This window comes from Oryx dammah, unplaced genomic scaffold (genome assembly GCF_014754425.2).
Source record: "Oryx dammah isolate SB20612 unplaced genomic scaffold, SCBI_Odam_1.1 HiC_scaffold_15, whole genome shotgun sequence".
Classification (NCBI taxonomy): Eukaryota; Metazoa; Chordata; class Mammalia; order Artiodactyla; family Bovidae; genus Oryx; species Oryx dammah.
The window spans coordinates 40,936,155-40,951,877 of NW_024070199.1; the positions used below are offsets into that span (position 1 = coordinate 40,936,155).

Here is a 15,723-nt window from a genome sequence, read left to right on the forward strand (position 1 = left end):
ATACAGGTGGGAGAAGCCCCCCAAGTCCCAGGTGTGCCTGGAAATTTTCCCGGTTCAGCAGTCACATTAGATGAATCATCTGTTCTGCGTGAGAGCCCACAGGGGTGGACTTTTGCCCTGCCCTGGGCAGACAGGCTGGAATACATGGGCCTGATCCCGAGCCCCAGGGAGAGGGAGCAGGTCAGGGCTCTAGCACTCGAGACCACGGTGGAGACAAGTTTACATGAGCCCTGTGTCTCCAGGGCCAGAACAGAACAGAGAGAGGAGACAGATCTGAGGGGTAACAAGGAAGAGGGGCTGCTGGGGACCCTTTGGCTGCTGTGTACAAAACATTTCTAACGTGATCCCAGCACAACTTACAAATCAGGTGCTGTTGGTCCCATTTTACAGATGAGGAAACTGAGGCTCAGGGAACATGGAAGCAGTGGTGCTGGGGCTTGCCATGTCTGATAACACTAACGTTCATTCTCTTTTTAGCACACAGCTCCACCCTTACTGCAGGCCAGAAGCGACCTGCCCTTCTTCTGGAGGCCAGGCCCCTCCTGTGATAACAAAGCCCCCACTGCCTGACCTTAAGGCCCCTCACACCGACAGGCCTTACAGAAAGACTGTTTCCACAGTCTTTCTGATGAAAAGGCATAACCTGGGGTGGGGGTAATGAGGCATCCTAGAACTGAGAGAATTAAGCTAAAGGAATTAACCCCTGGCCAGTGAAATTAGATACTGCAGAGGTCTCTCAAAGAGACTGAATGTCTCCTGAGCAGGAAGATCCAGCCTGATGGTATTTACTTACCTAGAGGGAAAATAGGTCCATACACGTGGGCTGTCAGCCTAAAGCCAGAACAAAGAAATGCACAGAACCCAGGCAGAATGTGGCCATCTGTCCAGCACTGTACCATGAACTGAGGCTGCTGCACTTGGGGCCCAGAGCAGGCACTCAGCTCTGCGTTTGGACTGAAACACTGAACAACCGCCCAAGGAAGTGGGTAGGTGTGCTCAGGACAACGGGCTCCACTTCCAAATCAGTCAACCATCTCCCTAGTCGAGAACACATGCTGCTGAACAAACCTAAGACTACAACTTGGCTTCTAACATTGTGGGGTTGGAGAAGACTCTTGAGAATCCTTTGGATTGCGAGGAGATCCAACCAGTCAATCCTAAAGGAAATCAAACCTGGATATTCACTGGAAGGATGGATGCTGAAGCTGAAGCTCAGCTTTGACCACCTGATGGTTAATTCCAGTGAGTTTCAGAGCCAACTCACTGGAAAAGACACTGATGCTGGGAAAGATTGAGGGCAGAAGAGGGTGGCAGAGGATGAGATAGCTAGATAGCATCACCAACTCAATGGACATGAATTTGAGCAAACTCCAGGTGACAGTGATGGACAGGGAAGCCTGGCGTGCTGCAGTCCATGGGGTCGCAAAGAGTCGGACACGACTTAGCCAGTGAACAACAAGGGCTTTTCCACAGGGAGACGAGGCCCTTCCCAGGCGCACATTTCCAGATCTGTTGCTATTATATTTTCCACCATGAACTGCACCTCAACCCTCTGAACTACACATTAGTCTCCTGTGAGTTTGGTTACTATGTGCCAGTCTTTGAGAGAGGATCATCTCAGGCACAGACAAGAGTTTAGCCGCCCTTGTAGGTATATCCCCACCCGAAAGGCGAGAATGTGTCCATCAAAGACACGTGCAAGGATATTCAGAGCAGCTTTATTCCCAAATGTCCCAAACTGGAAACCAAATGACCACAACAAGGAGACTGCACGTACAAACTGTGGCACACCACGGACTATCACCCAGCAATAAGAAAGAGTGAACTGTTGGCACACCCAATAATGTGAGCGAACTCACACAGACGTTGAGTAAAAGGAACTGTACACACTGTGTGTATGCCTCTGATGATGCGAAGTTCAAGAGAAAACAAAATGAAGAGATAGAAGAAAGATTAGCTGTAAGGGGTACTGATTGGAAAGAGGCTCAAAGGAACCTTCTGGGACAATGGCAGTGTTCTACCTATTGACCAGAGTAGCGGTTGCACAGCTGGATAGCTACGTAAAAGTACACTGATTGTAGCAATTCCCTGGCAGTCCAGTGGTCAGGGGGCTTCCCCAGTAGCTCAGGGGTAAAGAATCTGCCTGTAATGCAGGAGCTGCAGGAGCTGTGGGTTCGATCCCCGGGTCAGGAAGATCCCCGAGAGGGCATGGCAACCCACTCCAGTATTCCTGCCTGGAGCATCCTCATGGACACAGGAGCCTGGTGGGCTACAGTTCCTGGGGTCACTAAGAGTCGGACACAACTGAGCAACTTAGCACGCACACACGCCAGTGGTTAAGACGTGGCTCTTTCACTGCCATGGACCCGGGTTCAATCCCTGGTCAGGGAACTAAGATCTCACAGGCCATGCAGCCAAAAAATAGAGTACACCAACTGTACACTTAAGGTCTGTACACTTGAGGTACTTTACAGTACAATATAACTCAGCTGAACATGTAAATGAATGTAATGAAATAGTGTGGGGATCTTCCAGGATCAAAGCTTCTTCGGGAGTTCCCTGGTGGCCTATTGGTTAGGATTCTGGGCTTTCACTACCATGTCCTGGGTTCAGTCCCTGGTTGTGGAACTGACATCTTGCAAGTTGAGCAGCACGGTCAAATAAATAAATAACAGATCAAAGCTTGAACCCCAATCAGAGGCAGAAGCTACTTGAGGCAGTCTTCCCGATGTGGTGGTTTTAAAACTATGCCCCCAATTTTTCGATCTTCTTCCCTTCCAAAGGTGGAAACTAATTTCCCTCCCCTTGAATGTGGACCAGAGGCCTTTAAGCCAGCAGCCACTTCACAGGAGCCAGCCACCTGGGAAGGGCCCTCTCTGTCTCTAACCAAATCCCCGCCTCCTGAGAAACCCTGAGCCTGGCCACCCAGCTAAGCTACTCCCAGCTTCCAGACCTTCAGGGACTGAGAGATAATACAAACATTTGCTGTTTCAAGCCACTAAGTGTCCTGGTAGTCTGTTACTAAGCCGCAATAGATAACTAAAACATGGATCTTTCTATATCACCCCCAAAAACTACCACCTAATGGCTACTGGTAGGGTGGGGCTTCCACCTAGGTCTGGGGTTCCTGGGGCAAGCCCAGCCTCCCCACACTGCCCCTGCCTGGACGAACTCGGGAGCTCAGGCAGCCCTGCCCGTCTCGGCCTCTTGAAGCACCGACCTTTACCAGGCGTTGTCTCATTGCCCTAACACATCCCCCTGCTTCTTCATCTGAGCTCCGTGAGGGGAGGGTCCCCACCTGTCTCCCCAGCACGGCAGTGCTGGCCACACAGAAGGCGCTGGATAAAAACGGACCAAATGAATGGAAATCCCAGATCCTAGCAGACAGACACCACAGCAGCCTGGGAATTCCTGGCCCATTAGCTTCAAGAGGTCTGGAAGTTTTCAGCGCCGGCAAGGAGTGTGAGGGGCGGAGAGCTGGGTCCTACAGAAAGCAGCAGACCCAGGAACAGGTGTCTGGGCCTCCAGCCTTCCAAGCTCTCCTTCCCACCACGCTGAGATGCTGTTCTCTGACGAAGAAGGGAAATCAGGACTCCCTGTGGGGACAGTCCCCGTGCCAGGGAGCCACTCCCCACTCCCCACCCTGACCCTGGATGTTCCGGGGCCAGGGCTTGAAGGGGTGACAAGCATTCCTTTTGCCCCGGGAGCAAAGTCTAGTGCTTCCAGCTGGTACTTTAAGATCCCAGCGAAGGCACTGCAACTCAGCGACAAGAGTAGTTCATCTTGAACTCTACCTCCAATCCCAGAGGACGCCTCCCCTAACCCTCAACCGCGGCCCGCCCCAGGCCTGCCTCCCCAGCCCCATTGGCTGAACCCTCGCCACCGCAAGTCCCAGCCAATGAGCTGCCGTCCCTGCCCTTTTGAAAGGCGATCCAGCCGGGAATGGTCACAAGAGGCCAAGGAGCATGCCCTGAAGGGCAGGGGCAGCTGGACTGGCAGCCGGGGCTATTTCAGGCTCTGCAGGTCAGGTTGCCTGACTTCCCTTCTCTGTTCTGGCACAGAGTCCAGCCCTGGGACTCATGCCCACCAGGACTCATGGCCCGCACCGCCACCCTCCTCCCGACCCCCCGCCGCCCCAGCCGGAGGAAATGGCTTGATTCCTGGGTGTGGGGAGCAGGGGTGTCACTGTTCTCAGAGACACAACCTCCCCTCTCGGCCCTGCCCCGCCCCCCTCCTCCGCCCAGTGTCCCCCAGGAATGAGGCAGAGACAGCTCACAAGTGTCCAGAGGCCAACGAGAAGGGCTAAAGGGCAACAGACCACGTGCCCAGAGAGGCAGGCCCCGGGGGAGATGGGGGGCGGTGTGACCGGCCTGCCCAGGAAGGCCCGTTCCTTGTGGCTGTCTGATTCCACCAGGTGGGATGCCAGCCCCAAAGCCCATTCCCTGCCACTCTGTCTAAAGTGTTACCACTTGAGAAACCCCAGTATTGCAAAGCCGGGGGAGTTGAGAGTCTACTGTGAGATCTGAAGCAAACTCCAAGTGACCTTGGGCTACTCGGCGCAGGCGCCGGGCCTCAGTTTCCCTCATGCCCAACAGTTTCCCTCTGGGGGAGCCCCGCGACCCCTTTCAGTGGGGTGAGGCCACCCTCCTCACACTGCCTCCGACTGGGCCCTGGACCTGGTCGGGGGAAGTAGTTTCCGGGGCTGGGCACATGTGGGGCGTGGCTGTTAACGGGGTGGGGGGGGGTCCACACCAGGCACATGGGACCTTAACTTCCCCAGTTCTCTGGGGTGGACGAGGCAGTTAGCGGGGTGCTGTCCAGCCGGAGAGTGCCCACGGAGGGCCGCCCTCGCGCCCCCCTCCTGCTCACACTTACATTTTGCCTCCTTCCAGTCGGTGGAGGTGCTCAGGTCCACCTTCGCCGCCATGGCCAGGGGGGCCCAGGCGCGCACCCCGGCTCTCCGCCCCACCGCCGCCGCCCCCCAAGCCCCAACTCCCGCTGAGGTCCGCGCGCGCGGGTGGTGCGCGCTCAGGGACGCCAGGGGACCGCACGCACTACTGCGGGTCCTCGTGGCACCCGGCGAGGGGCCGGGCCAGGGGCGCGGGGCGCCGAGCAGCTGCCCCGCCGCGCGCAGTTGTGCCAGGAGGCGGGACGCTCGGCTCTGCAGAAACATGAGCAGGCGGCGCGGGGCGGCTCCCCGCCCACTTCGACTCTCTTTCCCGTGCTCAGGGAGTCTCTCCCTTATTTACTTGGGGACCAGGTGGCGCGTGCCAGCCCGAGGCGACCTGTTTGGGAGCCAGCGGGCCGCGCGGCCAGAAAACCCAGGCGCGCCGCTGGGCACCCTGGAACTTGTAGTCCCGGCCGCAGACAGGCCCCCGCACTCGTAAACACACGTGCGCGCCCCGCCCAGCCAGCCGAGTCGCACAGCGCTGGAGCCCGGCTCTCGGACGGTCGCGCTTCCGCCGTGCACCTCCCCTCGGGGCTGGAAGTCGGCAACTTCCAACTTCCTGGTGGGAGACGCCCCTGACCTCCGACCCTGTCTCCGTCTCCGCCCCTCCAGCCGAGTGCACATAGGCGGGCGTAACTCCTCACCGGTCACACGGGCCCCACCCTATCCGTAGTCCCCGGGAGCCGCGCGTCCCCGCCGGCCTGGGCAGGTGAGGCGAACGGGTAGGGCCGGTTGGGCGACTGTTACCCAGGCCGCTGAGCCTCTGCCTCTTAGCCCCAGGGGCGGGCGGGGCCGCGACTGGAACCGATCTAGAGTAACTCGGGAGGCATAGAAGTCCTGGAATTTGAAGACAGAAAATGAGAATTCCAAGTGGCGTTCTCGGCGTAACAATTGGGGTGGTGTTTTTCTTTATATTTTTCCTATTTTTTTTTACAAGGACGCTAAGGATGGAGTTATGTTTTTCTAACATAAACATGTTAATATCTTTCTATAACATTTTATTATGTTATAAATATAGTTTTTTTTTTGGGGGGGGGGGTTGGCTTGTTTTTGACCGGGGCTTGCAGGATCTTAGTTCCCAGACCAGGGATTGAATTCTGGGTTCACGGTAGTGAAAGCGCAGAGCCCTAACCACTGGACTTCCAGTTCAGTTCAGTTGCTCAGTCGTGTCCAACTCGACCCCATGGACTGCAGCACACCAGGCTTCCCTGTCCTTCACCAACTCCCGGAAGCTTGCTCAAACTCATGTCTATCTAGTTGGTGATGCCATCCAACCATCTCATCCTCTGTCATCCCCTTCTCCTCCTGCCTTCAACCTTTCCCGACATCAGGGTCTTTTCCAATGAGTCAGTTCTTCGCATCAGGTGGCCAAAGGATTGCACCTTCAGCTTCAGCATCAGTCCTTCCAATGACTATTCAGGACTGATTTCCTTTAGGATGGACTGGTTGGATCTCCTTGCAGTCCAAGGGACTCTCAAGAGTCTTCTCCAACACCACAGTTCAAAAGCATCAATGCTTAGGCACTCAGCTTTCTTTATAGTCCAACTCACATGTCCATATGTGACTACTGGAAAAACCATAGCTTTGACTAGACGGACGTTTGTCGGCAAGGCAATGTCTCTGCTTTTTAATATGCTGTCTAGGTTTATCATAGCTTTTCCTCCAAGGAGCAAGCGTCTTTTAATTTCATGGCTGCAGTCACTATCTGCAGTGATTTTGGAGCCCAAGAAAATAAAGTCTGTCACCATTTCCATTGTTTCCCCATCTATGTGCCTTGAAGTGATGGACTTCCATCAAGGCTGTGTATTGTCATCCTGCTTATTTAACTTATATGCAGAGTATTTGATGCGAAATGCTGGGCGGATGAAGCACAAGCTGGAATCAAGATTGCCGAGAGATATATCAATAACCTCACATACACAGATGACACCACCCTTATGGCAGAAAGCGAAAAAGAACTAAAGAGCCTCTTGATGAAAGTGAAAGAGGAGAATGAAAAAGTTGGCTTAAAATTCAGCATTCAGAAAATGAAGATCATGGCATCCGGTCCCATCACTTCATGGCACATAGATGGGGAAACAGTGGAAACAGTGACAGACTTTATTTTCTTGGGCTCCAAAATCACTGCAGATGGTGACTGCAACCACGAAATTAACAGGCACTTGCTCCTTGGAAGAAAAGCTATGACAAACCTAGACAGCATATTAAAAAGCAGAGACTTTGCCTTGCTGACAAATGTCCCTCTTGTCAAAGCTATGTTTTTCCAGTAGTCACATATGGACATGTGAGTTGGACTATAAAGAAAGCTGAGTGCCTAAGCATTGATGCTTTTGAACTGTGGTGTTGGAGAAGACTCTTGAGAGTCCCTTGGACTGCAAGGAGATTCAACCAGTCCATCCTAAAGGAAATCAGTCCTGAATATTCATTGGAAGGACTGATGCTGAAGCTGAAGGTGCAATCCTTTGGCCACCTGATGCGAAGAACTGACTCATTGGAAAAGACCCTGATGTCGGGAAAGGTTGAAGGCAAGAGGAGAAGGGGATGACAGAGGATGAGATGGTTGGATGGCATCACTGACTGGATAGAGGTTGAGTTTGAGCAAACTCCGGGGGTTGGTGATGGACATGGAAGCCTGGTGTGCTGCAGTCTATGGAGACGTAGAGTCAGACACAACTCAGTGACTGAACTGAACTGAACTGACGGACTTCCAGGGAACTTCCCATAGTGGGTATTTTTATAACCTGGAACAAAGAGCCAGGGTTTCTAGGAAGGTTTTAGTACCAACTTTGCTCTTTCTTACTGGGCTACACTGGCCCCCTGTGACTTGCTTCTTGAACTGTAAATTAAGAAGTCAGTGCTCAGGTCTGACTGCTTACAAACCTGCCCTGTGTTCCAGGCCTCTCTGGCGCTGAGTGTGGTAATAACTCTTCACAGGGCTGTGAGGAGCAGCACCAAACCCTCCTGCAGATGCATTCGGCACCACTGCGGTGCCCGAGCGGATCAGAAGGAGACCTGCAGGCAGAGAGTAAATCAGAAGCCAGGGGACCCGAAGGAAGGGCCGAGGGCCCCCAATACTGCAGGACTACCAGCAAGGCCTGCACCTTTCCCAGAAAAGTTCAGCAAGATGAGTTCAGGATGCAGGTGTCAGGCGTGAGGTTACCTCACCACTTGCTGCTTCTCCAATAACTCAGTAGTGCCAGACGGGCCTTGCCAACAGCCTCCAGGATGGCAGCGACTCACAGGGTACTAGGTCTTAGCTGGCACTGAGTCAAGCCCTCTATGTCCATTTACTCTACTTCTATAAACTCAGTAAGTGCTGCCATGTGCTGCCCCAGGGTTAGAATGAGAAGCCTGGACTGGCCCAAGGTCAACATGGCGTGTGGGGGTCAGAGGCCAGGCTTGAGTCAAGGTTGTTCGGTTCCCATCTGTGGTCCGGAAAGTGATCACACAGATGTCACTGATCAAGCAATGAAGCCTGTGAGTGACCCTGTGTATCAGTTTCCTATTGTTGCTATAACAAATTCCCATAAATTTAGCAGCTTAGAGAATAAAGAGAATTCATTTCCTTAAAGTTCTGTAGGATAGGAGTCTGACGTGGGTCTCACTGGGCTAAAAAACCAAGGTGTCTGCACCAGCCGCCAGAGACCACCCATGTTCCTTGGCTTGTGGGCCCCTTCCTCCATCTTCAAAGCCCGCAACGTTGCATCTCACCAGTCTTCCTTGGTGGCCTTTCGCCCTGACTCTCTTCTGCTTCCTTCCGTTTTCAAGGACCCTTGTGATTCCACTAAATGGGATGACCCAGGATGACGTCCCATTGAAAGTCTGCTGATGAGCAACCATAGTTCTATCTACAACCTTAACGCCCCTTGGCCACGTAAGGTAATACATTCACATGCTCCAAGGATTAGGATGTGGACATCTTTGGTGGTGGGAGGGGCATGATCCTGCAGACTACACCCTTCCCGGCAAAGTCTGGAGAGCAGAGCAAGAGAGAGGCAGGGACCCAGGCATTGAAAGTCTCAGTGCCCATGAGGAGGCTGCCTTCTGCACAGAGCCAGAAATCCACGTCCCCCACAGCCAGACCACGGAAGCACCCCAGATACCCTGGGCATTGGAACTAGTCCTTCTGTTTCTTTTTGCTCGGCTTCAGCTCTGTTCTCACATGGCAGCCAGGATAGAGAACGTCCCAGCCAACAGCCCACCAGGGTTTGGCCTAAAAGAGGCCTGGACAGGTCTAGGCAGGGAAGTGTGATTCTGAGGAAGGACCTCATCACAGAGTTTCAGCTGACCTTTTAGAAAAGGTAAGATCTGAGCCTTCCTTGGTGGCTCAGTGGTAAAGAATCCACCTGCCAGTGCAGGAGATGTGGGTTCAGTCCCTGATCCAGGAAGACCTTAGTTCCCTCGGAGCAACTAAGCCCAGGTGCCCCAACTACTAAAGCCCGTGTGCTCGAGAGCCCGTGCTCCCCAACAAGAGAAGCCACCACAGCGGAGCCCCTGCCCCATAACTAGAGAGTAGCCCCAGCTCACAACTGAAGAAAGGCCTGCGCAGCAACGAAGACCCAGCATAGTCAAAAATAAACAAGTTACTAATTTTTAAAAAAAGAAAGAAAAGGTAAAATCTTGCCAGGTATCAAAGATCTGTGTGGGTGTCGAGAGCATTCCAGGCCCAGGGACTCACAGAAGCAAAGAAGCAAAGACATGCAAGTCTGGAATGCCGACTCTTCCGGTGGGGGTCCTAACACCTGGTGTTGTCTGTTGAGGACTTTTAATATTGGAGAAGGGGCTTTCCTGCAGAGAAAAGCTACCTACTGCTGCTTGTTTTTAAATGAATATTGTATTTATTAAACTTATAAATTAAAAGAACTAGCTTTTCTTAAGCATCCAAATGCAACTTGCAAATCTAGTTTTCTATTTATAAATCTAATTTTTGTATTAAAAAGAATAATTACTTTCACTTAGTCTTTGATGAATATTTAATTAACTCACAGGTTCAACAGATTAAATTCTAAAAATGAATGCCAATTACAAACATAGGTAATTAAATTCCCTAATAGATTTTAAACTACATTTTACAGAGTTGAAATAGCTGGTCCTCTCAAATGCCTCAAACTCAGCATAAGAGACTCACACATCTAACAAGCATATTTTTTCTTTTTTCTTTTTTTCTTTACAAACAAGGAGGGAGTAGAGGGTAAAGAGGCCTTTATCCCCCACTTTATTCCCCACTCCCAAGCCAAGCATATTTTTTCCTAATCAGTTAGCAGTTTTTATCCACTAATAGATTAAACGTATAAATATGGTAAATCAGTTCCGTTAAATATTCAAACACTGTTTATGAACTTAGATTCGTTTATATACTGTCTCAGTTATCTTTTGCTGCCTCAGTAAACCACTGAAAACTTATTGCCTTAAAATAACAACCAGGCCTTTGAATCAGCAGTTTGGGCTAGGATAAGCAGGAAGGTTCATCTGCTGGTCTTGCCTGGGTCACTCCTGCGGCCACAGTCATCTGACAACCCACCTGGGGCTGGGGGCCCAGGATGGTGTCCCTCACATGACTGGCAGTTGATGCTGGCGGTCAGCAAGTTCCCTTGGTTCTGCCCCACTTGGCCTCCACTAGGCCAGACTGGGCACCTTCACAGCACACTGGTCTCAAGGCCCTGCTCCTAGAGGACCACAACAGAGGCTGCAAAATGCCTCTTGAGGCCCGACTCCGAAGTCATACTGCCTTGCTCTCACCACATTCTGTCGCACAGAATTCACACGGCTCCAGCGTTCAACGCATGTCACAAGACCAGTCCAGAATCCAAGAAGTGGGGAAATGGACTTCACTTCCTCATGGGAGAAGCAGCCAAACCCCATTGTCAAGGATGGGTACACTGGGATGTGTGCTTAGTCGCTCAGTCGTGTCTGACTCTTGTGACCCTGTAGACTGTAGCCTGCCAGGCTCCTCTGCCCATTGGATTGTCCAGGCAAGAACACTGGGGTGACAGGAGGCACTGTTACAGCCATCACTGCAGGCTGTCTCCCACCCATTCCTCTCTGATGAGAGTCACAAATGGGCAGGTTGACTAAAGTGTTTCAAAATACTTAATAAACACTTGGGTATTTGCACAGTGATGACAGAACTTCCTAAACTGGCACCAAGATTCTGGGTTTGCTTTCCTGGCTTCCACCCCGTGCAGGATTGTAAAGCTACCCAGAGGGGCAGAGTCCCCACCTCAGCAGGGCTGAACATGCAGCGAGGTGCAGGACCACAGGACAGTGAGTTTCCTGCTTCTGGTCTGAGATTTAAGACTAGAGCAGGACCCAGGAGAACTGCCAGAAGTAAATAGGCCTCCAAGGCAGCGCACGCTTCTCCCCAGAGGCTTGATTTTAAAGCCCTACCCCATCTCACCTCACCATCTTTCTTCTTCATCTGCCTCCTTCAGGTAGATGAACCCCTGCACCTCCCGGGTCCCCCTAACATCTTCGCTGTGTGACCACAGTGTTGCACCTCCCTTCCTCCAGGTTGTCATGTGGTCTTCATATTTTATAACCTGCCTAGTTTCACTTTACTCTCTGCTTCAGTGGCCAATATTGTATAGTTATTCTGTTGAGAGGTATGAAGGGGAAGGATGGGTTACAAGGTATTACATGTCCGAAGTATGTACATGTAAACTATAGGCCTGCCTGGCAGAGGCCTCTCCGCATGCCTCCTCTCAGGGTGGGTCTGAGGACCTGGCCAGTGATCCAGAGGGGCTCACCCTGTCTTCCTCAGCGATAGGCCTCAGAGAGCCCTGGAGCTGGCTGGGGGAGGGCACTGGCTGCCCCCCTCTAACTTCAGAGAAGGCCTGGAAGGGGGTGGGTGCTCTGGGGACATTTGTCTTGAAATATACAAAACCCTCCAATAGTAGTGTTCGTTGTAACAAATTTTAACACCATAATAAAAATTGAAAACCCCTGTTATGGGCTGAATTATGTCCCCTCTCCAAATTCACATTTTAAATTCCCAACGCTCAACACCTCACAATGAGACAGTATTTGGAGACAGTTTTTAAAGGCGTGGTGAAATTAAAATGAGACCCTCAGGGTGGGCCCTGGTCTAATCTGATTGGTATCCTTATCAGAAGAGGAAAGTTGGGGAGTTCCCTAGTAGCCTAGTGGTTAGGATTCTGGGCTTTCACTGCCTTGGCCCAGGTTCAACCCCTGGTTGGGGAACTGAGATCCCACAAGCCACGTGGTGCAGCCAAAAAGAAAGGAAAGTTGGACATACACCCGGACGCATGCTTGCACAGAGGAAAGACCACATGAGGAAACAGTGAGAAGCCGGTTGTCTGCAGGTCAAGGGGAGGGACCTCAGAAGAAACCAGGTCTACCAGCACCTTGATCTTGGACTTCCAGAACCGAGAAAATTTCTGTGGTTCAAGCCACCAAATCTTCGGTATTTAGTTATAGTAGCCCTACCAAACGAATCCAGCACCCCTCCCCATTCCCCATCCACAGGAGCAAAACTTGAGCAGTTAGCTGTGTATCCGTCTAGACTTTTCCCGTACATATGAAGATATACACCTTCTTTTTTCTCATACACACTGCTCCATGACTAACTTCCGTCGTTCCACAGTACCTCATGGGCATGTTCTCGTGTCAGTATCTACTAGCTTGTTCTTTTGAAGACTACTAATACTCCACCCTAAGGCGAAGACTACTAATACTCCACCCTAAGGCGGCAACACGCGGTTCCCAGTATCCTCCCCGGGTATACATGGGGTCAGGTGCTGCTCCCTTTGCCGTCACGAATAGGACCCCACCATAAAGAAGGCTGAGTGCCGAAGAAGTGATGCTTTTGAACTGTGGTGCTGGAGAAGATTCTTCAGAGTCCCTTGGACTGCAAGGAGATCCAACCAGGCAATCCTAAAGGAGTGAAAGTGAAAGTCGCTCAGTCGTGTCTGACTCTTTGCTACCCCATGGATAGTCCATGGAATTCTCCAGGCCAGAATACTGGAGTGCGTAGCCATTCCCCTCTCCAGGGGATCTTCCCAACCCAGGGATCAAACCAGGGTCTCCTGCATTGCAAGCGAGTTTTTTCACCAGCTGAGCTACCAGGGAAGCCCATTCTAAAGGAAATCAACCCTGAATATTCATTGGAAGGACTGATGGATGCTGAAGCTGAAGCGCCAATATTTTGGCCATCTGATGTGAACAGCCGACTTGTTGGCAAAGACCCTCCCTGATGCTGGGAAAGATTGAGGGCAGGAGGAGAAGGGGGTGACAGAGGATGAGATGGTTGGATGGCATCACTGATTCAATGGACATGAACTTGGGCAATCTCTGGGAGATGGTGGGGGACAGGGAAGCCTGGTGTGCTGCAGTCCAGAGGGCAGCAAAGAGTCGGACAGGACTTGGTGACTGAACGACAAAATACTTCCTTGTGCCACCAGGCTAGACCCAGGTGGGAGAAGTCTGTGAGCCTGGAGTTGCTTTCTGTACTTTAAATAGATGCTACTCAGTGTGACTTCCCATCAGTAGGATATGAGAGGGCTGGTTTCCCCATGCTCACACTCTGCACCACTTGTTCTTTCTCAAGAAACAGATGTTGGAAAGAAGATAGTGGGACCAGCATGTCTGAATCTGAACAGACCCACTGGACCTCGAGAAGGGTGAGAGAATCAAGAGCAAGGAAGCCTAGAGGGGGCAAGGCCAGAAAGCCTCCCTGGGAGGGGCTGAGGGCCCCATGAGGGAGTAGACAGATGATCAGCTCCGTTTACTCCCTCACCAAACTTACACGCATGGGCTAGGTCCTAGGCCTGAGTGCCCACAGCAGCAACCAATCATAGGCCCCGCCCACGGGAAGCAGCATCTCATGTAGGAGGCCTGGATATGACCTGGGAGCCTCGGCCAGCGGTCCCTTTTGCTTCCGGCCACCTACCTGCTCAGAAAGCCAACATGCCCTTCCCCTTCCCAAAGCCAGGAGACGGATGGGAACTTGCAGAAGGGTCCCTGTCAAACCCTGACGAACTTTGCTGAAATGGACGTGGCTGTAAAAGACGGGAGTCAAGGACGCCTCCAACGTTTTCAGCGTGAACCAGCCCAAGAATAGCGAGGCCACTGACAAGAGGGAAGTCAAGGGAAGAACAGCTTCAGGGGAGCATATTGGGAGCTCCGATTTGAACACATTGCGAAGTCCATTTGCCATCCGAGCGGAGACATTGAGGAGGCAGCTGGGTAGACAAGTCTGGAACTGGGAACAGATCTGATCTGAAGATAGAAACGTGGGAGTCATCCAAGATGCTATTTATAGCCATGAAGCTGGTGGAGCTGACCCTGGGATGGCCCGTGGACAGTGAGGTCCAGGACTGGGCTCTGGGGCTCTCTGATGAATACTTATTAGATAATAATTACCATCATTTTATTCCTTGAAGTGTCTGGCACAATTCCTGGCTCTACGAGTTCACTGAATTGAGCAGAACTCTATAGCACTTTATTCTCCCCACGCTTTTCCTGCTATTCAGGACTTGTGTTAGTGGGTAGCTGAAAGTAGGCATCACTCAGTTAAATGGGAAATGAACATATTCTTTAGGAATTTCTCAGAACCCAGAATGGAACTTCACTCTCCGGTGGAGAAGGAAACTCAAAGTTGTCTTAAGTTTCCACTCCAACAGTGAAAGTTCTTATAAAAATGAAACTTCCATGGTCTATAGACCCCAGAATTCTGAGCCAAGACCTGCCCCTGACCTCCACTCCTCACTCCCACGCCTAAGCTTCCTGTCCTCCAGCTGCTTTCTTTTTCTGATATTGGGAGAACTTTTTTGTTGGCTGCACCTCACGGTATGTGTTATCTTAGGTTTGCAAGTGGGGATGGAACCCACTTGAGCTGCAGTGAAAGTGTGGTGTCTTAACCCCAGCACCACCAGGCAAGTCCTCTGGGAGAACTTTAAAGCTGAGAATTATTTCTGCAGAGAATTTGGTTGTACACGGTGACTCCTTCTGTCTCTCGTTCGCTGCAGGATTTACAGCCTCAGCGTTGACTCCAAATTCAGCCCTTGCCATCTTGCTCCCCACCTTGAGAGCAGCAGCACCAAAAATAGCAGCATGAGTCACTGAAGCATCGGGCACTGTCGTCAAGGGCCAGGACGCTTGCTGCAGTGCCGCTTCTGCTTGGGTTCCAGGGGCCTGGGGAAGGGGACCCTGGCCAGCTGGCCCCCATCACTGCCTCCTGGACCCTGGGGGAGAGCTGAGTTCACTAAGAAACTTGAAGCCTGAACTAGTGGAAATGTTAATGTTCAGAATGGCTTTACCATGACACTGCCTAAGGACCTCAGGGTCCCTCATTTGCACCCCTTCTAAAGTTCTATACTTCTTCTTCTTTTTTTTTTTTTTTTACTGTATTTTATTTTTCTTTTCTGAAAGAGGGCTCTCAAAGTTTTATGTTTCAGGTCTGAGAAAACAAGCATGGGTTAATTTTGTTTAATTCTCATTGTAACCTTGGGAAATTATTGGCATGTCTTCTCCATTTACAGACAAGGATACGAGAGCATAAAAAAGCCTTCCTTGGGTTCCTGGAAAATCCCAGATTTGTTTCAGCCTCAGGGCCTTTGCACTTCCTATTTCCCTGTCTTGAACTCTGTCCCTGGCTTGGGGCTTTTACTAACCACCAACTGCTGGGCACTCCTTCCCTGCCTCCCTGGTAACTACTCTTTATCTTTACTTTTTGTTTTCTTTATATAGCATTCATCACTCCAGAATTATCTTCATTTGTGCAGTTCAGTTCAGTTCAGTCACTCAGTCGTGTCCGA

At 51.4% G+C, this 15,723-nt stretch overlaps 1 protein-coding gene and 1 long non-coding RNA gene across 7 annotated transcripts in view; one reads left to right on the plus strand and one right to left on the minus strand.

Moving 5' to 3' along the window:
• MACROD1 (mono-ADP ribosylhydrolase 1) overlaps positions 1–5,331 on the minus strand; it is a 153,539-nt gene extending 148,208 nt beyond the window's left edge. For 3 of the 6 annotated variants that reach the window (XR_005723676.1, XM_040256264.1, XM_040256263.1), the window contains exon 1: positions 4,876–5,315. Coding sequence is in view for 5 of the 6 variants with exons in the window: in XM_040256264.1 (XP_040112198.1) it covers positions 4,876–5,173 (298 nt within the window). In the remaining variant the exon portion in view is untranslated. Of the gene's footprint in view, positions 1–4,875 lie in introns of all 6 variants that reach the window. The other 3 variants (XM_040256266.1, XM_040256267.1, XM_040256268.1) reach the window with 2 other exon arrangements.
• A 31-nt stretch (positions 5,332–5,362) lies between these two features.
• Positions 5,363–9,834, plus strand: LOC120874717. Its single transcript, XR_005723682.1, has 2 exons — positions 5,363–5,832; positions 8,717–9,834. It is a non-coding gene; the product is annotated as an uncharacterized LOC120874717 (long non-coding RNA).
• The last annotated feature ends 5,889 nt before the right edge of the window (positions 9,835–15,723 follow it).